At 38.2% G+C, this 24,547-nt stretch overlaps 1 protein-coding gene across 5 annotated transcripts in view; it reads left to right on the plus strand.

Moving 5' to 3' along the window:
• G3BP1 (G3BP stress granule assembly factor 1) overlaps positions 1-21,493 on the plus strand; it is a 101,210-nt gene extending 79,717 nt beyond the window's left edge. For all 5 annotated transcript variants that reach the window (XM_086412530.1, XM_086412528.1, XM_086412529.1 and 2 more), the window contains 10 exons: positions 1,299-1,380; positions 1,835-2,008; positions 5,801-5,891; positions 6,664-6,757; positions 8,080-8,281; positions 9,479-9,580; positions 10,081-10,192; positions 10,408-10,536; positions 11,364-11,473; positions 14,448-21,493. In XM_086412530.1, the coding sequence (XP_086268656.1) occupies positions 1,299-1,380; positions 1,835-2,008; positions 5,801-5,891; positions 6,664-6,757; positions 8,080-8,281; positions 9,479-9,580; positions 10,081-10,192; positions 10,408-10,536; positions 11,364-11,473; positions 14,448-14,654 (1,303 nt within the window). In that variant the 3' untranslated portion in view covers positions 14,655-21,493. The remainder of the gene's footprint in view (positions 1-1,298; positions 1,381-1,834; positions 2,009-5,800; positions 5,892-6,663; positions 6,758-8,079; positions 8,282-9,478; positions 9,581-10,080; positions 10,193-10,407; positions 10,537-11,363; positions 11,474-14,447) is intronic.
• The last annotated feature ends 3,054 nt before the right edge of the window (positions 21,494-24,547 follow it).

The raw sequence follows: 24,547 nt of genomic DNA on the forward strand, positions 1-24,547 counted from the left end.
AGGGGTGCCATTGCCTTGTCCGGGTAAAGACACTAAGGGCTTAAAAATTTGCTGGTATTCGCAGGACTATTGAGTGATATCTTTAAACCATAAACATCCCCCTTTTTGTTATTTTTTGGTCAATTGTATTCTTTGCTTTTAGTGGTTAGATACATTTAGAATTTAAAATGGAGTAGGAGTTGAAACAAACTAACCAAATATGTTTCTTGTCACTGTTGTTACTTATTGATTCTAACACATGTATTTTTTCACATTTTATCTCTGAGGTACATTTTAGATACAATGAAAAGAGGATTAGCCAGCAGTGAACTAAGTGGCTGGCTAATATGGAGCCTTTTAATAACTTAAAAAGTTGAAAGGTAGTTCAGGTATCCTTAAGGGCCCAGATCTGTCCATTTTTTGGGGATCATGGGGGAAACAATCAGGATAGAGAAAAATTTGGGTTGGTTTGTGAAAGATTGTTTGTCTGGAATACAGGTGCCAAGAAATCCTAATAGTGATTATCCCCGAGTTAGGGCATTGCATGTGTGTGTTGGCAGGGCTGGGGCGGAAGTTGTTGGCACCTTCCTAATTCAGTATTGTTGTAATGAAAACAAAACAGTTGAAGATATAGGTGAATTAAAGGTATGGAGAATTAATTAAGTCTGACGCTCCTAATGCATCAGCAAAAATGGAACTCCTTAAACTCTTCTGCCTGAGTTACTGGGTTTTAATGGGAATTTATCACATGCATTCTCAGATAGAAAAGGATTCTCCAAGACTATGGAGAGAATAGCTGTTTAGCCTTGTCTAGCTCTTGCGACCCTTTGGATTGTAGCCCACCAGGGTCCTCTGTCCATGGAATTCTCCAGCCAAGAATGCTAGAGTGGGTTGCCATTTCCTTCTCCAGGGGACCTTCCCCACCCAGGGATGGAACCTGAGTCTCCTGCATTGGCAGGAATGAGCCACCAGGGAAGTCTATAGAAATCCTTACCTATCATCAAGACTACCTGTCTTCTCCGTGAGTGAAAACGGGAACTTGTGTGTTACATGGCCTTCCTGAGGTGCACTACAAGATCCCTTCCAACACGATCATTCTTTCTTGAGACCTGGAGCTTTTGACTTGCAAAAATTCCTTGACCAAATTCATTCCCATTCAGCAAATGTTATGAATGTAGGGGGTGGAGCATACAAAGATGAGAAAGAAAACACATTCGTGCCTCCAAGAATGTACTAGTGAAGCAGATGGGTTCAAACATGAACAATAAATACCTGGTCTTAGGATGCTTAAAGATGACAAGTATCTTTCTGTTTTACAGGTTTTATGGAAAGAACTCTTCTTATGTCCATGGGGGATTGGATTCAAATGGAAAGCCAGCAGATGCTGTCTATGGACAGAAAGTAAGCATAAGCATAACAAGCTTTATGTAGGCTGTTGATCAGCTAGGAAATAACCCATTGAATTGAGGTGGATACATGCTTAATGTTTGTTGATATTTGAGAATTAAAATTGTCAACTTCTGTTTGGAAATTTAGATATTCAGTAACTTCTTGATTTTATTAGTCATTGAAAATTTTTTTGTTCATTTGGTGTGATATATTCTGAAGTTTTTTTATGTTTGAAGATAATTGGTTTTAGCATGGAGATCACCTATTGTAAACATGTTTAGATATGTTAATTGAAGATAATAGTTTTAAAAAGTCAGAGTGTCACTGGAAATATAGTATACTAAGACAAATTACAGTGGGGTCTCTGTAGTTTGTAATTCAGATGTGCACAGATCAATGCTCTTTGTTGTGTTAGAAAGTTTTTTGTTATTGGAGCTTCTGCATTATCTCTTGCCTGATTCCTTAGGAAATCCATAGGAAAGTGATGTCACAAAACTTCACCAATTGCCACACTAAGATCCGCCACGTTGATGCTCATGCTACTCTGAATGACGGTGTGGTGGTCCAGGTGATGGGCTTGCTCTCTAATAACAACCAGGCTTTGAGGAGATTCATGCAGACCTTTGTCCTTGCTCCTGAGGTATGAAAAAAAAAGATATAAAAATTTGTACATGTCTTTCTAAAGACTGTTAATTTTTGAAATTTTAAATTTACAGAAATAGTACAGTAGTAACTCCTACATGTTATCTTACCTAGAGCCATATTTGCCCACACATTTATAATTCTATTTTTTTATGTAATTCTTTTTCTATTTACCTGTGTGTTTTAATTCTAAATTGTTTGAAAAGTAAATTGGAGACATTATGGCTAGTCATCTTCAGATACTGAAGTGAACATTTCTTAAGAATGAGCACTTCATTTCTTAATCAAAGTCAGGAGGTATTTACGGGATTTCCTGGTGGTCCAGTGACTAAGATTTCCCCTCCCTCCCAGTGTAACAGGCCCAAGTTTGATTCCTGAAGGAGAAGGAGGTGGCATCCCCCTCCAATATTCTTGTCTGGAGAATTCCGTGGATAGAGGAGCCTGGCGGGCTACAATCCATAGGGTCGCAAAGAATCAGACACGACTGAGCGACTAAGCAGCAGCAGGGAACTAGATCCCATGTGCCACAACTAAGACCTGGCACAGCCAAATAAATAAATAAATACAATATTTTAAAAAAATTGTAATACAGTTATCCATCTATAGTCCGTAATTAAATTTTGATTACTGTTCCAATAATACAAAGAATAGTATTTTTTTTCCTCATCCAAGATTCAGCTCATTATGACACATTGTGTTTAGCTCTTATGTCTTTTTAGGCTCCTTTAATCTGCTGTAATTCATTAACCTTTTGTTTATCAAGATGTAGACTTAGCAGCAGCAGGCATTTTTAAAGAGGACAATCAAGTTACCATGTAGAATGTGTCAGTTTAAATTGTCTGGTAGTTCCTGATTAGTTTTAGGTTATACGTGTCTTTCCGCATTTGATATCATTTAGTCCTATTATTTGGAGGCAATGGCACCCCATTCCAGTACTCTTGCTGGGCAAATCCCATGGAAGGAGGAGCCTGGTAGGCTTCAGTCTGTGGGGTCGCTAAGAGTCGGACACAACTGAGCGACTTCACTTTGACTTTTCACTTTCACGCACTGGAGAAGGAAATGGCAACCCATTCCGGTGTTCTTGCCTGGAGAATCCCAGGGACGGGGGAGCCTGGTGGGCTGCCGTCTATGGGGTCACACAGAGTCGGACACGACTGAAGTGACTTAGCAGTCCTGTTATTACTGGAGAAGGCAATGGCAGCCCACTCCAGTACTCTTGCCTGGAAATCCATGGACGGAGGAGCCTGGTGGGCTGCTGTCTATGGGGTCGCATAGAGTCGGGCACAACTGAAGCAACTTAGCAGCAGCAGCAAAAACACACATTGGTTAGCAATGGAATTAAGAGAGTTGCAATAACTCTGAAGGACATGAGATATTAGTTGCTCAGTCGTGTCTGACTTTTTGCGACCCCATGGATTATAGCCCACGAGGCTACTCTGTCCATGGAATTCTCCAGGCAAGAATACTTCAGTGGGTTGCCATTTTCTTCTCCAGGGGATCTTCCTGACCTAGGAATCAAACCCCAATTCCAGGCAGATTCTTTATCATCTGAGCCACCAGGGAACTCTACAGTTTTCTAAAAGGAGAGATGAAGGAGAAGAAAAGAATATGTGTGTGTATATATGTATATGTATATATATGTGTGTGTGTATATATATGTGTATATATATATATATATACATACACATAGCTTCCCTTGTAGCTCAGTTGGTAAAGAATCTGCCTGCAGTGCAGGAGGCCTCCCTGGGTTCAATCCCTGGGTTGGGAAGATCTCCTAAAGAAGCAAGGGGATGGCAACCCACTCCAGTATCTTTGTCTGGAAAATCTCATGGACAGAGGAGCCTGGTGGGCTCAGTCCATGGGGTCACAAAGAGTCGGGCACGACTGAGCGACTAACACTTACACTTAGTCCTATTATTAGTATTACTTAGTTAAGGTGGTGGTCACCAGGTTGACATGTAAAGTTAATGTTTTTACTTTTCTCATCAGAATGTAAATTATGCTTGCTTCTTTTTTATTTATTTTATTTTTGGCTGCACTGACTCTTTGTTGCTGTCTCTGCCTGGTGGCAAGCTGGGGCTACTCTTTATTACAATGGCTTCTCTTGTTGTGGAACACAGGTTCTTGGTGCGTGGGCTTCAGTAGTTGTGGCTCACGGGCTTAGTTGCTCCAGGGCTGTGGACTCTTCCCAGACCTGCATTGGCTCGATGGGTTCTTATCCTCTGTACCACCAGGGGATTCCTTGCGGGCTTCTTTGAGACTGTGCATGTACTTATGTTCTTCATCAAATGTTTTAGGTATTAGTTTTAAGCATTCATGAATTCTTGCTACTCTGATGGGTACAAATGGTGATCATCTAAATTTTTTTTTTGTCTGTTCGTTGGCATTCTACTGTAAGTAACTTTACCTTTTTTCCTATCATGGGATCTTTGTTTAATAGATTTAATTAATAACTTTTATTGATTTCTAAAATGTCCCAGATCTGCTAAGTGTGAACCCTTTTGAGTGGGTTTGGTTTTTTTGTTTGTTTGGGGTGGTTTTTGGAAACAGGGCACTCCATGGCACAGGAGGTTTCAGGATCACCTTGCATTTTCCCTGCTCCATCCTCTAACCCGGTTTTGGGTTCAACTGTTTCTTCAAGGAGTCCTGGTTTTTTTTTTTTTTTTTTTAGTTATCATGAAAGGACCACAGGTTTTGTTGATTAATTGCATTTGAAGTGTCTTGTTGCCAGGTCCAGAATGAGCAAAGTTAGGAATCCTGTCTGTGATCTGTGTGAGCATGTGGAAGGGGCTCATGATGACTTGCTGGCTGAAAGTTTTCTCTAGAATTACCCTTAAGATAATTTTCTGTTGAAGGACAATGAATCTAAAATCCCTGTCGTTTTACTGTTTAAATATAAACTCAGTTTATTTGAAAAATCACGTGAAGTCAGTTTAGTCATGATTTTTTGAGAAAGCTTAGATTATCTGTAGTGTTAAAATTGTTGATTGACTTAAATATGCAAGAAATCATGGGATATTAATAAATTTACTTCCTATCTTTCAAGAGGAAGATTTCAGTATTACCTAAGTATAATGGATTGTTTCATAAACTGTCTCATTTAATAATCAAAACTCTAGTTTGAGTTCGTATCCCTCATTTTACAGGTGAAGAAACAGTCTTAGAAATTGAATGACTAATAAATGACATAGATTTCAACATAAGTGTCTTATACCTAGGGTAGGCAAACCTTTTTAGCTATACCACATTTGAGTGCTTGTGTCAGTATTCTTGGATACAGATTTAGGGGATTTTAAAATACGTAGTTGGTAATAACGTATTTATTGTTCAAGAAATAATTTGAGATTTGGGTTTTGGCATCTTAAATAATTGGTCAATTTTTAGATATTCAAAAATTTTATTTTATTTAAGTGGTATTTTAAGCACTCGGTATATATGAGTGCTTCTTAACAAACATGTTAAGTCTTAAAATCTTGGAGATTTTAACCTATTTGAGATTAGAGCAAGGATCTTTTCCACCTTGACTTAAAATTTGAGCCTGGATAATTTTGTTGTCAGGGCTGTCCTGTGCAATGTAGGATGCTTAGTGACATCCCTGCCCTCCACTCAGTAATTGTCAGTTCTACTCCTCGATGGGAGAACTGAAATGTCTCCAGAAGTTGCCAAATGTCTCTTGGGATGGGCAATACTGCCATTAGTTGAGAACTAATGGCCCAGGGTAATTTGATGTAGGGTAACTTGGAGTTTGAAAAGCCTGCTTATAAATGAAAACTTTTTGTTGGTATTACAGGGCTCTGTTGCAAATAAGTTCTATGTTCACAATGATATCTTCAGATACCAAGATGAGGTCTTTGGTGGCTTTATCACTGAACCTCAGGAGGGTAAGTTACTTGTCTAAATTTTTTTTTGGATGGCATCAGTTTGACTTGAAGAGAGTGTAAGTTTCTTGAATGGTTTCATAATTCTTTGTATTTTTCATTAGTAACTTTTAATTGTTAAGATATAAGAAATCTTGGCAATTTTAACCTACTTGAGGCCAACCACTTAGTCTATGCCACTGGTATTGATGGGACACATTGAACTCCCAAGTTAGTAGACAAGTTATGGCAGCAGTAGTAGCATCTTGGTCACAGTTTGCATAGGACTCTGCAGAAGTTTAGATGGTACCTCCACTGCAGTGGTGTGTGTTACTAGAGTGGAACCCTAAGTTTTAGGAATTGAAACCTTGTAATGGTCAGCAAATATGCCTGCCCATTGCTCTGGAGAGAGACTGTATTTTAGTGTTTTCTATATGACTGAGGATTCTAAGTACTTTGTATTTATTTAAGGCTGTAATACAACAACCTTACAGATAAGTACGTTATGTACTGTTGTTCCCATTTAATAAACTAGGGCACAGGAGTCATACAGCTAGTTAGGCGGTAGAACATTTGTTGGATTACCTCAGATTCCATGCTTGTAATCCAGACATTAAAATAGCCTTAGTTCTGTCCTTAAATCCTGTCTCATGATTTTATCCAGTTGCCCTATTTTATCTTTTATGTGTTATGTACTCATATCATTGCCTTTTTTTGTCATGATGAACATTGTGAAAGTGAATATATTTGTGAATTAAGTGAACACAAAGATGTTAATTTTTTTTTTCTCATTTAGAATCTGAAGAAGAAGTAGAGGAGCCTGAAGAAAGACAGCAGACACCTGAGGTGGTACCTGATGATTCTGGAACTTTTTATGATCAAACTGTCAGGTAAGGAAAACTTTGTTCATCTGTCCAGAGCTGCATGAAAACTTGAGTTGTGTAGTCCTGTTTGCTGGAGGGCAGCCATAATGCTCAGAATTGTCTCAGTGATAATTTCCCAGAAGAAAGGTTTTGCTTTTGGTGTCTAACATAAATATATAAAGCATGTTTAATATAGATTGTTCTCTGAGACCTACTTAAATAGTATCCATAAGTAGCTTTTTGGTTCAGTTTTTTTTCTTCACCATAAGTGGAAATAGATTTGAGATTTATCAAGTGTTAATAGCATAAGTGTTATTATTAACACTTGATAATTAATAATAATTTATCAAGTGTTAATAAGGCATAGCATTAAGTGCTTTGAGAGAACTAGAAGGTGTGATGGGACTGACTTTACTCACCTGGGTTGCTGGTTGAAAATGAAGATTCATTATCCTACCACAAGCCTACCAAATTAGAAGTTCAGGAGAAAAGCATATGCAGTTTTAAAAGACTGTTCCTATGACTTGTGTGGAAGTTTAAGAACTGTTTTGAATTACAGCTGATTTTTTTTTTTTCCTCCAAAATTCCTTGTGTTTTTAGTGTGAGAAAATGTTTGGGTTGTAAAAACCACATGACATTTTAACCATTTTCAAGTGTACTTTATAGTAGTGTGAAGTATATGCACACAGTTGTGCAACAGATATCTAGAACTTTTTATCTTACACAACTGAAACCATACCTATTAAACAGCTCCCTTTCCCCCCTGCCTACCGCCTATTAAGAGTTTTGTGATATGTGATAGGTAAACTGTGATAATTTGAGATTTCAAGAAACAATGGTCTGCTACTGCTGCTAAGTCGCTTCAGTTGTGTCTGACTCTATGCGACCCCATAGATGGCAGCCCACCAGGCTCCCCCGTCCCTGGGATTCTCCAGGCAAGAACACTGGAGTGGGTTGCCATTTCCTTCTCCAATGCATGAAAGTGAAAAGTGAAAGTAAAGTCGCTCAGTCGTGTCCGACTCTTAGCGACCCCATGGACTGCAGCCTACCAGGCTCCTCCGTCCGTGGGATTTTCCAGGCAAGAGTACTGGAGTGGGGTGCCATTGCCTTCTCCAAACAATGGTCTAGTTCCTTTTGATATGCTTGATGCATTTACTTAATCAGAATCTAGCAAATCTGACTTGCTCATCGAGGGCTTTTCTGAAAAGTTTTCATGTTTTAATACTCAAATACATAATTTGTAGATATTTGTGGGGAGGAGGGAGCTATTTTTAGGTTCAGGTCTCTATAGGAATTTCTTGCTAAATCAATGGAAGCAGAATGATATTTCTCAAATTTTACTGTGAAAGCAATGACTTAGAAGAACATTTAGAAGAACCTGTTGCTGAACCAGAGCCTGAACCGGAACCAGAACCAGAGCAGGAACCTGTATCTGAAGTCCAGGAGGAAAAGTCTGAGCCAGTCTTGGAAGAAACTGCTCCTGAGGATGTTCAGAAGAGTTCTTCTCCAGCACCAGCAGACATAGCCCAGACAGTGCAGGAGGACTTGAGAGTATGCAGCATGTCTTCAGTTTTATTCTGCTTCTTTCTGTTGTAAAAAATCTCTTCTCCGTTTTTGTTGCTAGGATGACTTTTGTAGGTGAATTTTTGTATTCATTTGGGGAAATTCTTCCATATTGAACCATACCTCAGATAAGATGCATATTGCATTATAAAGTCAAAAGGAATTTTTTTCCCTCCTCTAAGGAAATTTGAATACTTTCAGACAAGTTTTGGGTGCTATATTATTGCCATATCAACAAACCTTCTTTTTAATACCGCATTCAAATTGCATGTTACTATGTGCTTGTTACACAAAAAAAGGATAGTGTATCTTCAAAAAAATTACATGGCACAGCAGACTTTTCCCTGAAATCTAATTGAGGACAACTTTACAGTAGAAGTAGAAACTAATTGTAATATGTTCTAATTAGAATAACTGATTTCAAAAGTTTGAAGCTTTTCAGTTACCTCTCATGAGTCACACCAGGATGATACTGGCTGAATTCACAGGACCTTTACAGCTGATGCTCTGTGAAGGAGTATGTTTTAGGGCTGTATATATGCAGCCAGGGTTCTTAAATTGTTATTTGTCTAAGAGTTATTAAGTGTCTTGAAATTTTCTGAGCATTATTCTATGGGAACTGTCAGTAACCTCCCTGGTTTGTAGTTTGCTGTTCTGTATAAAATAGGTTTGTAGGTGAGTAGTAAAGAGAAATGGTGACATGACTGTAGCTTGCAGGTGGAAAATTATGTTTATTGGAGTGAGAGTAGATGACAAGTTAGGTGGTTTAACTGTAGTCCTGGAGAGAGGTAATGACATCTTGGATTAGAGTCATGGCAGTGAAGATGAAGAGATAAGAGGTAAATAAGATCTGGTGATTTTGGTACTGATTGAGATAATTCAAGAATTGGATCATAGAGTGAGAATATCCAAGGAGGAAGAGCTGGCTTTGGAGGGAGAATTTTCCTGGATTCACAAACTTGAAATTGAGTGGAAGTAGCTGCTCATATTTTGCTGATGCTTGATAAGACCTAGGGAATTTTAGTACTAAATTTTAAGTGCTGGGGCAAAGGAATCTCAAGTTACTTAGAAACCATCTTGCCTCTTGAGAATGTGATGCACATATAATGTACAAGAAATCAAAAGCCTAGAACTTTTATATTGTTTTGCTAAGTATTATAACAACTCATGGTGGTATTCCCTTAGACCTTTTCTTGGGCATCTGTGACCAGTAAGAACCTTCCACCCAGTGGAGCTGTTCCAGTTACTGGGATACCCCCACATGTTGTTAAAGTACCAGCTTCACAGGTGAGTTTATAATTAAATTTGCATGTTAGGCAAATTTACTTATATTTTCACGTAATGTGAATTTAGAGAGGTTTAACAGATAAGACAGGGTTCCCTGATGGCTCAGTGATAAAGAATCCACCTGCCAGTGCAGGAGACACAGGTTCGATCCCTGGGTTGGGATGATCCCCTGGAGAAGGAAATGGCCACCCACTCCAGTATTCTTGCCTGGAGAATTCCATGGACAGAGGAGCCTGGCAGGCTACAGTCCATGGGGTCACAAAGAGTCGGGTACGACTTGACAACTAAGGAACAGCAACAGCAACAAATAAGGCAGAGGAGAATGGGTACAAAGTGATTTTTAATGTGTTTTTATTTTTGTTTGTTTGGGTTTTTTGGAGGGAATGGTGAGAGAACTCAAGAATGGTCATTTTCTAGTTTTAAACCTTATTGTTAGTTAGAACACTTAAAAAGGAAAAAAAAGATAAGCTTGCTTTGATTTTGACGCATACATTTTTCAGCCTCGCCCGGAGTCTAAGCCTGAATCTCAGATTCCACTTCAGAGGCCTCAGAGGGATCAGAGGGTGCGAGAACAGCGAATAAATGTTCCTCCCCAGAGGGGACCCAGACCAGGTGAGAGCTCAGAAGGGCTTCTCTACGCTGGGCATGTTGAGGATGAGAGCTTGTTTTGGGAGGGCAGTTGATATTTGTGGGTACTTAGATTTAAAAATACATTGCAGAGTGAATTGAATTATCTGTGTTTAGGGGTAGAGAGAAAACTGTTGAATGGAACAGTTACTGCAAGGTGTCTTCTTTCTCATTCCTTGCTGTTTTTGTTTCCTCTTCAGTCCGTGAGGCTGGTGAGCAAGGCGATGTGGAACCCCGAAGAATTGTGAGACACCCTGACAGTCACCAGCTCTTCATTGGCAACCTGCCTCATGAGGTGGATAAATCAGAGCTTAAAGACTTTTTTCAAAGTAGGTTATTAAGGTTTTTTTTTCCCATCTTTTTTTAAGATTTAGTTTTAATTGGAAGATAATTGCTTTACAGCGTTGTGTTGGTTTCTGCCATACAGCAATGCGAATCACCCCTAGGATACATATGCACCCTCCCTCTTGAACCTCCCTCCCACTCATGTTGTTGAGTTTTAAACACTAGATTCATCTGCTGTCCGATAGAAATAGAAGATAGTCACGTATGTAATTTTAAGTTTTCTAGTAACACTTCATTTTTTATTTGTAAGATATATTTATTTATTTGACTGCGCCGGGTCTTTGTTGCTGCACTTGGCCTTCTCTAGTCGTGGTGCACGAGCTTCTCTTTGCAGTGGCTTATTGCGGAGCACCAGCTCTAGGGTGCTTGGGCTTCAGTAGTTGGGACACACAGGCTTAGCTGCTCTGCGGCACGTGGGATCTTCCCGGACCAGGGATCAAACCCCTGTCACCTGCATTGGCAGGCAGATTCTTAACCACTAGATCACCCTGTAGTTACACTTTCAGTTCATTTCAGTTCAGTTGCTCAGTCGTGCCCGACTCTTAGAACTGGACAATTAAATTAGTATTTCACTTAACCTAGTGTGTCTAAGACATCATCTGAATATATGTAAACATGAAATATTTTCCGTGATCCTATTGTAAGTCTTTGAAATCCTGTGTGTGTGTTGGCACACAGGGCACGTCTTTCAGAGTAGCCACAGTTCACATTCCCTATAGCCACATGTGCCTGGTGGCTGTTGGTGGACAATGTGCATGTAATATTTTTTAAAGTGTTCTAACTTATTTGATAATCTGTGTTTCACTTGCAGATTATGGGAATGTGGTAGAACTGCGTATTAACAGTGGTGGGAAATTACCCAATTTTGGGTTTGTTGTGTTTGATGATTCTGAGCCTGTTCAGAAGGTGCTTAGCAACAGGGTAAGCAATTTTCCATCTTGTATTTTTTTTTATCTTAATGTATTCATCCATCCTTAAAACTGTGTCTTACATGTAAAGTGCAATTTATTCCAACCTGTCTGGGTAATATTTTTCATCATGTTTAACCATTATTAAAAGAATTGCCTGGGAACTTAGCAAAACAAAGTATCATATAAATAGTTTTGGCCTAAGTTGCGTGATGGAGAGTGAAGTAACTGTGGTTGCCAGTACTCTGAGATTTATGCAGATCCTTTATTCGTTGTAAGAGATGAATGAAGCACTATGTGTCTTTTAGCCAAGAACTTAGAATCAGTTTGTTTACCAGGTATACTTGGAGTTTTCCTATATAACTGTTCGGGTATAACTACGAGGAGCGTCTCCTTTTGTTCTTTAACTTGTCTGGGTTTGGAGTCAGTCTACCTTCTCCAATAGTAGAGGAATTTGTAGAATTGGAGTCTTGTTTCTGTGTCCGTATAAGACCCCTTTCCTTCCCCCACATCTTTCATTAGCAAAAAAGCTCTGTAGTAGTAGTCGTTGTAGAGAAAAACAAAGATATAAATACTGTTAATTTACTGAGATGAGTGTGGGAATTTTAAGACCTCACTTTTTTTCAACTGAGGTGAAACTCACATAACAAAATTAAACATTTTAAAGGGTACAATTCAGTGACATTTAATACACATTGTTGTGCAACCATCACCTGTCTAGTTGCAAACAGTTTCATCAAGAGTAAGTCCCTTACCCATTAAGCAGTCTCTGCCCATATCCTCTCTCCCCAGGCCCTGGCAACCACTAGTCTATTTTGAGTGTCTGCCAGTTAAAGCTTACACATTTTATTAACCATGTTAGTTAGAAATGGTTCAGATCATTATTTCCCAGTGGTTCTCTAGAATGTCTGATATTCTCCAGAATGTTAGTGGATATACTGCAAAGTTTAATGCTGTGGTTATAAGTTAGCCTTCATTTGGAAATGTGCATTATCTATCAAACTGTTTGACCACTTTTTGTGAAGCATCTCCTGCAAAACATTGAGAAATGTGGAGAAAATAATGGCTTATCTCACCCAGAACACAGGAATACTGAACCCAGAAATGTCCTAAAGGCCTTGTTGTAAATTCACCATTAAGCATGTGATAGTTCAGTGGTCACACTTTTTGGTGCAGCCTTGAATTTGTATTTTCAATGGTGTGATAATCCCAGTGGGGCCAAACAAGGTCAGAGCTGATTGCTTCCTAGTTAATTATCCAAGAGGAGGGCTTTGGTGTTTCATTGCATGTGGGTGAGTCATGATATCTTTAGGCATAAGAATTGTTGAAGTAAAGTTCCTCAGAAAGGGGTGTATGTCTGGTACCTTTTTTCATTCAGATTGCTTCTGTCCTTTTGATACCTCCTTAGAGATGTCTTCTATAACTACCTTTTAAAATATCTGCAGTCACAACCTCTTATCTTTCAGGATTAAAATACTTCTGTTTTTCTCACTGTATGTAGAACGTTGCCAGGAATAGCACTTCATATTAATGTGTATGATTTATATAGTGTATAAAATATTTGTAATATTGGATGTGTTAAGATATTTATATATGTACAAATATATGTTTAATCAGAATATAAAATTTAAATTAGAATCAGAGCTCAAAAGGGACTTCCCTGCCCAACCCCTGTGCAGGTTTCCTCACATGCACTTTCAGATCATGTCTGTGTACTTTGGGAGCTTCAAATGTAGCTTGCTTTAGGTGGCTCAGACAGTAAAGAAACTGCCTGCAAGGTTTTAGATCCAGGTTCAATCCCTGGGTCAGGAAGATCCCCTGGAGAAGGGAATGGCAACCCACTCCAGTGTTCTTGCCTGGAGAATTCCATGGACAGAGGAGCCTGGTGGGCTACAGTCTATGGGGTTGCAAAGAGTTGGACATAACTGAGCAAGAAATGAGTTGGACATGACTGAGCGACTAACGCTTAGCCTCACCTCACTGTCTGGGTAGAAGTTTACCTTATTCCCTTCAGCAGTTTTTTGTGTACAGAAATAGCTTGTAGAATATAACTCGTGTCTGTCCATGCTGTGTAGACTGAGTGCTTATACTTTGCTGTCAGTATGCCTGGGTTTACATTGCTCTTCTGTCACTCACTAGACTTGTGACCTGTGTAGTATGTGTTCTTTAACCTCCCTAGTACCAGTTTGCTGGTCTATATAAAATAGTTGTGATAATAACCCTTGAAGGGTTGTTGTGAAGATTAAAAGAGATAATAAAAGTGAAGTATATAGAACACTTCTGCATAGTAAGAACTGTTAGGTATTTCTTTTGAAAAAATACTTCTGTTAGAAAACCACAGAGTGCCAACAAGGAACATAAATTGAGTTGATTGAAATCTTGAGTAACCCTTTGTTTACTATAGTTCTTTTGGCAAAAAAGAAGACCCAAGACTTTTTCCCCCTGCACTAAGATCTAGTATTGTTATTTTAGTATTTTCCCAAATTCTGTTAAGGCAAATTGCATTTTCTTAAGGTTATATTGAAATGAAATTCATGATGTTTTTGAGATGTATGTGTACTCTGCATAAACATGTACAGCAAAATCTTTCCACATTACATGATGATGGGATTTTATTCTAAGTCTCCCAGCCCCTGGAAAAGGTGGCAATTTTTATTTATATCCCACTTACATAATTCTATGAGAAGGTAAGGTTTACTTTAATAAGAGTTACTTGTACTGCTGTGTACAAGTGGACTTTTAAACTTTTGAACTAACTTGAATACCTAATCACTTTTTCATGTATCTGTTAATGGAAAAATTATGTGTTCTGAGTTTGAGACAAAAAGTGAACTGTGAGAAGGCAGCTGATTTGTAAGCTGCTGATTCTTTGTTTTTCTTTTTCTAGCTTTCTTTTATCTTTGAGAGCTAGCTCATAAGCTCTTTTGCTACTCTTTTGAGAGTAGTTCATAAGCACTCTGTAAATCTGTTCACCTTGATTCTTACAGCCCATCATGTTCAGAGGAGAGGTCCGTCTGAACGTGGAAGAAAAGAAGACTCGAGCTGCCCGTGAAGGGGACCGCCGGGATAACCGCCTGCGGGGACCTGGAGGCCCTCGAGGTGGGCTGGGTGGTGGCATGAGAGGCCCACCTCGTGGAGGCATGGTGCAGAAACCAGGATTTGGAGTGGGCAGGAGCATTGCTCCAAGGCAGTGAATTGCTCTTCACCAGTCTTCAGGCAGCAGTACAAACTAGCTCCCACAGAATGATGAATTTCTTCAGCCAACCTTGGTATCTTGGAATATGATCCTAGTCTATCATAAACTGCTTAAGTTTGTACAATTTTACTTTTTGTGTTAATGGTGTGTGCTCCTTCTCTCCCCTGCCCCCCACCTTTTAGTCCGTCACTTCCAATTTTGTGGAATATTTTAGGAAAAATGGATTTTTAAAGAAGAAAAAAAAGACTGAATTTCTTTGCTTTATTTGCATATACAGACTGGATTTTTTTTTTTTAACAGTTTCCCCAAAGGAATGTGTCTTGCTTCTTACTGACATTTGGTATGTTTCATTCATTGGACTATTTCTTACTTACTTTCTATGTATTTCAAAAGCCTGTGAGAACTACAGGATTTGATAAACATTTTGAAGACCGGAGAAACCCAAATTGTTTTCCTCTTTGAGAGTCATGACTATCTTCTGGTGTGGAGAAATTGCCATTGGAAAAATTGACAATTTTGATTCTCGTTGATGTGGTTAAAAACTGAATAAAAGGTGTTCGAGTTTTCTTTTAAAACATGATCACAAAACAGTTCTAAAATCTACTGTTTTTGACATTGGAATTTAAGTTGTGAGATAGGTTTAAATGTCTAGAATGCAACTGATAAGCTTTTCTTGAACTGTTTTTTTTTGAAGTAGAGTTTTTTTCATGTTTAATTTGTATTTGTAAAAAAAGAAAAAAGAACAAAAAAAATTTCCAAATCTAAGTAACACAAAACCAGAGCAAAACTGTTGTGCCTTCTATTTATCTTTGATTCCAGTCTTGGCAATTGTTTAAAGAAAATAATAATAAAAAAAAAAAAGACCCCTAGATTTGTTCTATCAGGTTCAGAGTATGTTGGGAATTATGACCCCATTTTTTACTCTGTATGTCTTGTGTTCATTTGTTATGCCTTATTCTGAAATTGAGTTTCAAACTGGAATGCCTTTGAGTACAGATGCTTCTGTAGAGTCCTTTGACCTGAATAGTTCAGCATTTGTATTAAGTTTTATTTCAGTGTCTATTCAGAATCCTAATCATAGCCCATAAGAAAGAATGTGACATTAATGTTGAACTTTGATGGTGTGCTTGAGTGAGTGCTAGGTTTTTTTTTTTTTTTTCTTTTAATCATAGCCATATGGTAAATTTTCTGTTTTGTTATGGTTCCCTTTCCCTGGTGGGCATGCAGTGGGTATTTCTTGGAAATGGCCAATTTTTATTAAAACGTTTCTGGAAGATCTGGCGATATAGACTAATACTCGTTTTGCATGGTGTGTGTTGAGTGCTGTGTGTGAGATGGGTGAAGGCTTTGTTCACACATTTGTGTAGCAAGCCTTTGTGTGATAACTTGTCACTACCAATTGAAGGGCAATGAGGTTGTCAACTTAAACTTTTTTTTTTTTTTAACAGTGTTCATCTTTAAGACTATTGTTTGAGGCTAGTATATTAGTAGGAATAGGAATGTTTTGCTGTACTGGGAAACTAGGTTTACTGAAGGGCGTAATGTTAAATGAAGTTTTTGATGTTATCAGTTGGTCCTTAGTACCGCAAATATTTGAAAATTGGCAACATCTCCTTCATATATAACAACATAAAAAAACTTACATAACTGAATCCCATAGCTGGTTTTTGGGTCAGTTTAAACAACTAGTTGGTAACCACTTCATTTGGCCCAGAATTAGAAGAAATTCAGCTTGTACTTTTGTAGCTTATATTAAGCTTGTAGTAGAAAAGAAAATTTAGCCTGAGTTATTTTTGAGGAAAAAAAATTAAGTTGCAGTAACTATTAGGTGATAAAATATAGATAACCTAGAAATCATTTTTCATAAGTGAATACTAAACCATACATTTCTAAATGTTTTTCCTCCTCAGAGCAGAGCTTTAAGGGCACTAACTAAATACAGTGTTTCTCAACTTGGGGCTATTGTTATATCCTAGAGGACATGCACAAATTTGTGGGGTTTTTTGGTGGGGAGGCGGGTGGAGGGAGATGCATGCCCTGCATCTGGTGTTTGGTGAATGGGGGCCAGTGATGCCAAAATGCTCTTGGAAAATGAAGCAACCCCACTGAGAACACAGGGAGTCCTTACTCCTGTAATTCATGGTGGGTAGAATGGTGGAGTAGGACAACTGGAGTGAAGACTCATTCGTTTGAAATAGAGTCTCAGAAAAATAGCAACTAGAAATCTCTCAGGAATTATAGTAACAACTACTGTTAAGTAATTAATCCCAACTTTACTTTATTTGTACCAATTGTGTGTGTATTGTGTTTTAATTTGGAGAGGTAGCAATATACTATATGCTGCTTGTAATTTATTGCAGGGAATTCCTGCATAATTTCACAAAAGGTTGCTTCAGTAATTTCAAGTTACCATAATTGGGATATTGTGGTGGTTTGACTTGCATTGGACTTTATAAATAGGATTCAGCACCCTGGTTAACACTCTTAAGTATCTAGCTATCACTGATAACATTTACTGCTGATGTAATAAACATGTTACCCTAGGTACACATTTATTCACATATTTCACAGTTAGTGAAAATAAAATAGATGAGGGCAAGATTTTCTGTAGGGAGCATCACCTCATCACATTCAACTTAATTTTTTGTCTGTTGGAATGGCCCAACATGTAATTCTTTTCTCCTGAGCTTAAAACCCTTCACACATGAACATTTTAGCTAAGGTACACTAGTTTGGTTCAGTAGATCTCAGTCTTTTAAGACCTGTTGAAAATAAATAGACCTTTGACTGTACAAAAATACTTTTGTTTGCTTTATATTGAGGGCCATTTTGTGTTTTCCTGTGTTCTCAACATTTTGAGTTATTGCTGCGAAGTGGTGAAATGGATAATGCAAGAATAATTGTTTGGTTTTGGATCAGTAGGTTACTACCACCATGTTAGTTGAATTGCACTTTAGTTTTAGGTTAGACAACTAAATTTTTCACAGCTATACCCTGTGAATTAGGTGTTATTCCCCTCCCAAAGTAGTAGGTGAAGAAAGTACATCACGAACCTCCATGTAGTAGGAGCAGATTGGCCTCCAAAACTGATGCTTTTTTTCTAGAACCATAGTGCCTACCTGTATTTACATTTGAATACCATTAAGGGAATAGGGCATGAAATAACTACAGTGTAGAGACTTGAGTCTGCAAAACTTTCAGGTCAAGACTAGCATTACCATTTTCTATTCCCATGAGGGTAAAGTAGTTAAACATTAATTTTGTAGGGCTTCTTTTTATTTGCAGACTGTATTGTAACACATTGCTATTGAATTACTAGATTATTTTCTCATCTGGTTTGGTAATACATTTAGTACAATTTAATCTGGATGTGGAAGACAATATTTTTAGCATCATCCAGGTTAGTTGAGTTGTGTTTTTTGCTTATAACTGCCATCCTCTGATACTTTTCTTCATCCCTTTATTTGAGAAACCTGGTAGAGTTAGTGATTTAGTGGAGAACGTGGCACTTTATAGATACCGTTTGTTAGAATATATGAAAATTTCTTTCTATGAAGTTTAAATTTGTAGTCCATTGTTTCTCTTGTGGCTTATTTTAGGTAAGTTGTTTGCATTTGTCAAATCTACTGATCTATAAAAATAATTTTTATATTAAAGCTTTATTTTTGTGCTACTTAAAAGAATCTCTGTAGGAGCTGTATACAGATTACACAGTTGTTGAACTTGTAGTTGAGCAATTTTGAATCTTGTAAAAGAAGCAACTTCAACATTTATTTGAATATGGAGTTCTAGCTAAGTGCCTAATGTACCACACATTGGCAGTGGACAATTAGGGGTAGTCTTTTGCAAATGTTAGAAACCTTAAAGCATGTGTTAGAAACTTAGCAATACTTTATGTGGGATGGGTTGTAGGTTAAAGTTGCTTGTCATGTTGTACTAGGTCATTAAATGAGGACTTCTGGTTTTAGGGTAGTAATACCTTTTGGAATTTGTGTTTACTGTAATATCAAGGTTCTGGGGACCATAGATGGGCTTGTGAACTTACTAGACTGAATTAAAGATACAGTGGCACATGTGAGATAAAACTTTGATTTTTATTATTTTTAGTGGATATGTATCTAACTCTGAATGATGCTGAAATTAGATTGCTTTGCTCATGCGTTCATGCAGCAGTCTTTAATAATGGCCTGAATGAGTGAAAGGTTGATTAAAGGTGGCCTACAACCCTTAACCAGTTTTACTTTTGATCATGCTTATGTATTGGCTTAGAATCAAAGTTGTTGTCTTTTGATTGCATGACTTTCGAAGTCTCTCCTCTTCAGTTTCCACTCAAACCTGGTAACCCCCAGTGAGAAGAATATAGTATTGGAAATCAGTTCTCTTGTTACTTCCATAAACCATGTGACCTGGTCAGTTACAGAAATCTATGCAGGGTTATTACTTTGAAATGTGTCCAATGTCACAGATTCCTAAGGGACTTGTATCCATTCAGTGTGTCTTTGTGTGTTTTTTTTTTTTTTAAGTAAGTGATGCTTACCCAAAAATTCACTATTGAAGTACTTTAGCAAGTATTTATTTTTCAGAAACCCACTTGTGGGAAGTTTTCCTGTATTTTTGGTAGTAATTAGAGGGATGATTATATCATTTAATATGGATATAGTTTTAACTATTGCTGTAATTAACCACTTTGGTTACTGATACTCTCCCTAAGTTTTGTTGTCACCTGTTTGGGTTTGGTTTAGATTCTTAAATTTTTTATGAGGAGTGTATGTACAATGATTTGGCCCTTTTAAATGAAGACGTAAGGAATTAAGGAAGAAGGGACTTCATTTAAAGATTCAGTGTACAATTTAAGTAGACTATGTAGAACATACATTGTGTTAAAAATAAATTTGCATAGGTATCTACATTGGTTTTCAAGAAGAGTGGGATAGGGGTGGAATTTAGCTGATGGAATATGAATAATTTATGGTTTATATAAAAGAAAGTCATAATTTTAAGTGAGAAACTATTTCTATAAAGTTCCCCCCCCCCCCCCCCCCCCGTACTGATGATTATCACAAGAAACAGGAGGAGACTCCTAGATTTCTTAGAATATCAGTGCTGGAAAGGACTAAGGTGATTTGTATAACCCTTGCAATTTTCAAAAGGTGGATGACTCAGATGACTAGTACAGCACATTCAGGAGTTTCCAGTCCTGCCGTGTGTTTGCTTTAGTAAGCCAAAGCTGTTGAAAAGGTAGGATGTGGGGAGGAAAGGGAAGGAGCCACACTGTGTGCTTATCCAGTTGCTTCATTAGCTCAGTTTTCATACCCACGTTTTTTGTTTTCTTCCAACTGTTTTAATGCCCCGTTCCAGGGCCTTTTGTCAATAAGGACATTAACTTGTGTTCCCCTCAGGGATGGGTTTACTACTAGCCGTCAGAAAGCTATTGGGTATCCTAATGTGTTAATAGCTGAAACTCAGCTGTAATTTTCTCCTAAACCCGTCAGCAGTTTGCATTCTGTACATTGTGGTGCTTTCCCCACCTTGTATTGTTACAACTGTAAGCTCCTAAGGGGCAGCAATTTGGTCTTAGCCATATACCCTGTTCAGTGCCTGGCAGCACCATGTTTGAATCAGGGTCCTAATCTGCCTTTCCAGTGGTTTTTCCTATTCTTCACGGAAGGATGTGTATGGTTTGCTGACAAGCTAGGTATTACTGATTCCGTGGCTTCAAGTGCCTTCACTCTCCTGAAGATAGACTTGCATCTGCATTCTCCCTGCCTCCCCTCCCCCCCCACCTCCCGTCTCTTACCATCAAAACCTTTTTTCCAAGACCTTGTTCAAGAGCTTTTTTTTCCTCCTTAAGAGAAAAGATGTCTTAAGATGTCTTAGGAGAGGTTAATTCATTACCCTGTGGGGGTTGGTCTGTCCAGAATTTGAAGTAAGGAGCAAATTTATTTGCATCTGCTTTTCTTCCACATTGTCCCTCCTGTTGGAAATTCTATCCCAATCTTCATTTTGAAATGTGTTCCTAGAATATTTAATACCTTTCTCTTAGCTTATAACTTATGCCTTCAACCTAGAACTAGAACATACCATAATCTCCTGGAGGACAAGGACTGGAGGATTAATCCATTCCTCCTGGAGGTACATGAAAATGAAAGCACCCTTAAATGAGGACTCACTCAGTTGAATAATGTATTCCTGTTTTCATGCTTATGAGGGAGGCATGCCTAGGGATTGGCCATAATTCAGTAAATTATAGGCATCATGCATTTCATATCGGAGGGGATTAGTGTGAAACTGAGGGGTGGGCAGAAGAGGGAGAAGTCACTGGTCATTTTGAAGTACTTCCATCCCTGGTCTGGGCAATTACCTGTTTCTTTCTGATTGCGCCCAGTATATCCTGGGCATTTTGTGTTGACGCGCAGGAGCTGTATGTGCCAAGTTTCATTGTACACCATTTCTTCCTGTACACCTACTCCGTTCGCAGTTTGCCATCACCCGTGCTACAAGTCAAAGCCACCCTAGTCACCTGCTTCCTGTCTCCTTACTCCTTACATCCTGTCTCCAGCTAATTCCTGTCAGTTCTACCTCAGCAGTCTTTCACATCCTTCCTCCTCACTTCCTTTCAGTGGCCTCTCAGCTTTCTTTACCTCTTTCTACTTCCAGTCTACTTTCTACACAATGTTAGATTCATCTTACTGAAACCTAGCTCTGACCATGTATCCCATGTACGTGTTCTGTCTTCCCTGCTAGACTGTAAGCTCCTTATGGGCAGGATCTGTGTTTCAGTCATCTTTGTATCCCATAGCACCTATCAATAAATATATCTTGAATGAACAGCATAAAGCCTTGTCTTAAGTGAAATGATGTTTTCCAGATGATACGTAGGTTTCTCTCGGGTAATTGCAAGATTTCAAAAGTGCTCCTAATATCAAGTTGGTTAAGTAGTAACAACTATGAATTAACCACAGGGAAAATTTCAGAAAACTTTTAATTTTTTTCCATTGGAATCAGCATGGATGTGTGTATATGGATGGTTCAATAAATATATTTTTATATATACATGTATCACAGAAAGTTTACATTCCATCTTCAAACTGCAGAAATAGATTTTTTTTTACAAGCCAAAAAATAACTGCCATAACATTTATGACTTCATGCAAAAAACAGGGTTGAATAAGGGACAAAGGGGAATTGGTTGTTCAAGGTTAAGAGTCCAGGGAGAAGTAAAAATATACCATAAGGAGGCGATTGCTTAACACGCTGCTTAAGGTGGTAGCCAAACAAATCCTTAACTGCAGCATTAAGGCCATACCAAGTTTATACATATATACAAAGAAATTTCCATATAAAAGACATACTATCACATTTTCTTCCAGGAAAGGATGAGGAGCTTTGTGAGTAATCCTGACCCAGTTTTCCAGGCCCGTTCATTGTTTAAGATGTCCCCAGGCTACTGAGAAATGTCTTCTACTTTGGCTAGTTGTCAGTTACTGCTGTGTGGGCTTGTGATTTTTGCAGTCTCCTACAGGGAACTATGAATTATTTTGAACCTCTTCCATCATGGATGATGAAGCATTTAGCAGCTTAGCTAACACTGCCCAATCCAGCATAATTTTTACATCTCCCAAAAAGTACTGTAATTACAGTCAGAATTGTAATTTGCATTTGTCTTACCTGTAACAGACTCTACAGTCAGTGTTGGCATTGTGACCTAAGAACTACACAGTGCCTTTCTATTCTTTGGAGTTAAAAGAGAACTTTTTGAATAAAGTGTAATGACCAGAGTGTGAGGTTTCAGGTAACAACCCCTAGAGTCACTGAAAGTTAATAACTTTGTTTTTGTTGGCGGTGCCACAAGGCATGCAGAAACTCAGTTCCCGACCAGGGATCAAGCCCGTGCCACCTGCAATGGAAGCAGAGTCTTGATCACTGGACACCTCCAGGGAAGGTCCCTTAGTAATCAACTTTTATCTCCACTGTATCACACATGTAAGTTGGCAGTTACCTTTTCGGAAAAAAGGAAATGTAAAATTACTTGCAGAAGTATCATACATGGGATTTGCTCTTCTGCCTAAACATCAAGTCAGGCAACTTTTAAGACAAAGGGCAGATCTTTTGTGCAAATATTTACATGAGTTAAATGGGGAAAGCTTGAAGGGCAAGTCCTTTGGAGCTGACTTCCAGTGATGCAGAAGTCATTTACTTTGGCAAGGTTGAGGGGAAATCTTGAGATTGGCCCATCTCAGTGAATGAATCTTGTCCCCTCCCACCCCCCCCAAAAAGAAAGTCTAAGATAAATTATGTAAATAGGGTACAGTGACTGAGCATTTATTTGATAATGTTATCACTCATTTTGGAATGTTGTAGATTAACTGCTTTTTCATTAATGTTGACTTAGCTATGAATTGGATATCAAATAGTCCTGTTCATCCCCAGTTGTCTATGGGCCAGTTTCCAAGCAGGGCCTTAGGGCATTCACAACTTTGGTTGCAAGGTAATTCGTCATGTCCCATGTTCCCTGGGTCAGTCAGTTTTGAGAATGAGGTCTCTGGAAATGGCTTGTCCTGGGAGAGGACCAGATAATGTGTGGTTTGGAAGCACTTTAGTATGTCTGAACACTTAGAAAGTGAGCAGTCACTGTACTTTCCAAGTGTACTTCACCCAGAATGACACTAGTTAATTTACATTGCTTGCAGTGATTTGAAACATTCTAGGTAAACTGAGTTTGGACTGACCCAGACAATGAGACAGGGATCCACTTCGACAGCCTTACCTCCAGGCGTAAAATCATTCAGGGTTTTGTCTTAGACTCTTTGTGGTTCATGTTGTACATGTCGAGTCTAATTCCAACAGTGAAGGTGTGTATTGCATCGTTTTTCAAACTTATTTGCAGGCTGCTCAAGTCAGTTGGTGTGTTTGTCTTGAAAGTAGAACTTGGCTATTTAACTTGCTTTGAAAAAAAATTTTTTTTTAAGAACATTGTACTTTTGTTTAATGTGTGCAGAAATCACATTGGGTAGGTATTTTATCTGGGTCCAATATACTAAGTAGCAAAGATGCACTCTTTGGGATTTAATTTACTCATCTCATTGTAACTGTTGTTAGTGCTGAAAATATAATGGATCCAATATGGGAAGATCGAACCATCAAAATACGGAATAGTCTGGATTTAAAAACTGCTCTGAAATGCACTGTGGTATGTCCATTTTTTTTTTCTGTCCCTTACGTAGTCTGGCTAAATGACATGTTGAGCATGGTACACTTTAAATGAGGTAGAAATATATCTAATGTGGGAAAAACTGAGTTTAGCAAAGTGATTATTTGATACGTAAGCACCACTTCTAAAAAAGACTTGGGGCAGTCTTTCATTTACTAGGATAGGTAATACTAACCTTCTCTTTCCCAAAAATATTCTTTCTGAAGAAAGGTAAATCATTCAGAAAGAAACTATTCTTTTTATATACTTCCATAGGCAATGACTTACTAAAACCCAGTTACTTTTGTCTTATTTTTTCCTGTTCATATTTGACTTTTTCCCCCTCCATACACTTTTTACTTTATAGTCATGATTTCGTGCTTTGAATGGAGAGATGGTCTCTGGGTTGGGAGAATTATTTTAAAGCTGAGGAAAAAAAGGGGTGTGCTAAACTGTACTTGTCTTTTAGGTCATCTCTGTTTAATATTTCAGATCAACAAAATGTAATAATATTAGCACAGTCTCTCCTTTACAAATACCTGCCTTGTACTAAGATTGGCTTGGCATGATACTTGACAAAAGATAAAACTCTAAGAGTAACTTTCTCAGAATCACTGTAGAATAGCGAGCTGAATGTGCCTTTATTGTCTTCTTTCTAGTGCCTACCTATCACAAACTAAATGCTTAATACTTGGCTTGAA

Source organism: Bos grunniens, chromosome 7, assembly GCF_055505025.1.
Source record: "Bos grunniens cultivar Pamir isolate PY7600 chromosome 7, Bosgru_T2T1.0, whole genome shotgun sequence".
NCBI classification, from domain to species: domain Eukaryota; kingdom Metazoa; phylum Chordata; class Mammalia; order Artiodactyla; family Bovidae; genus Bos; species Bos grunniens.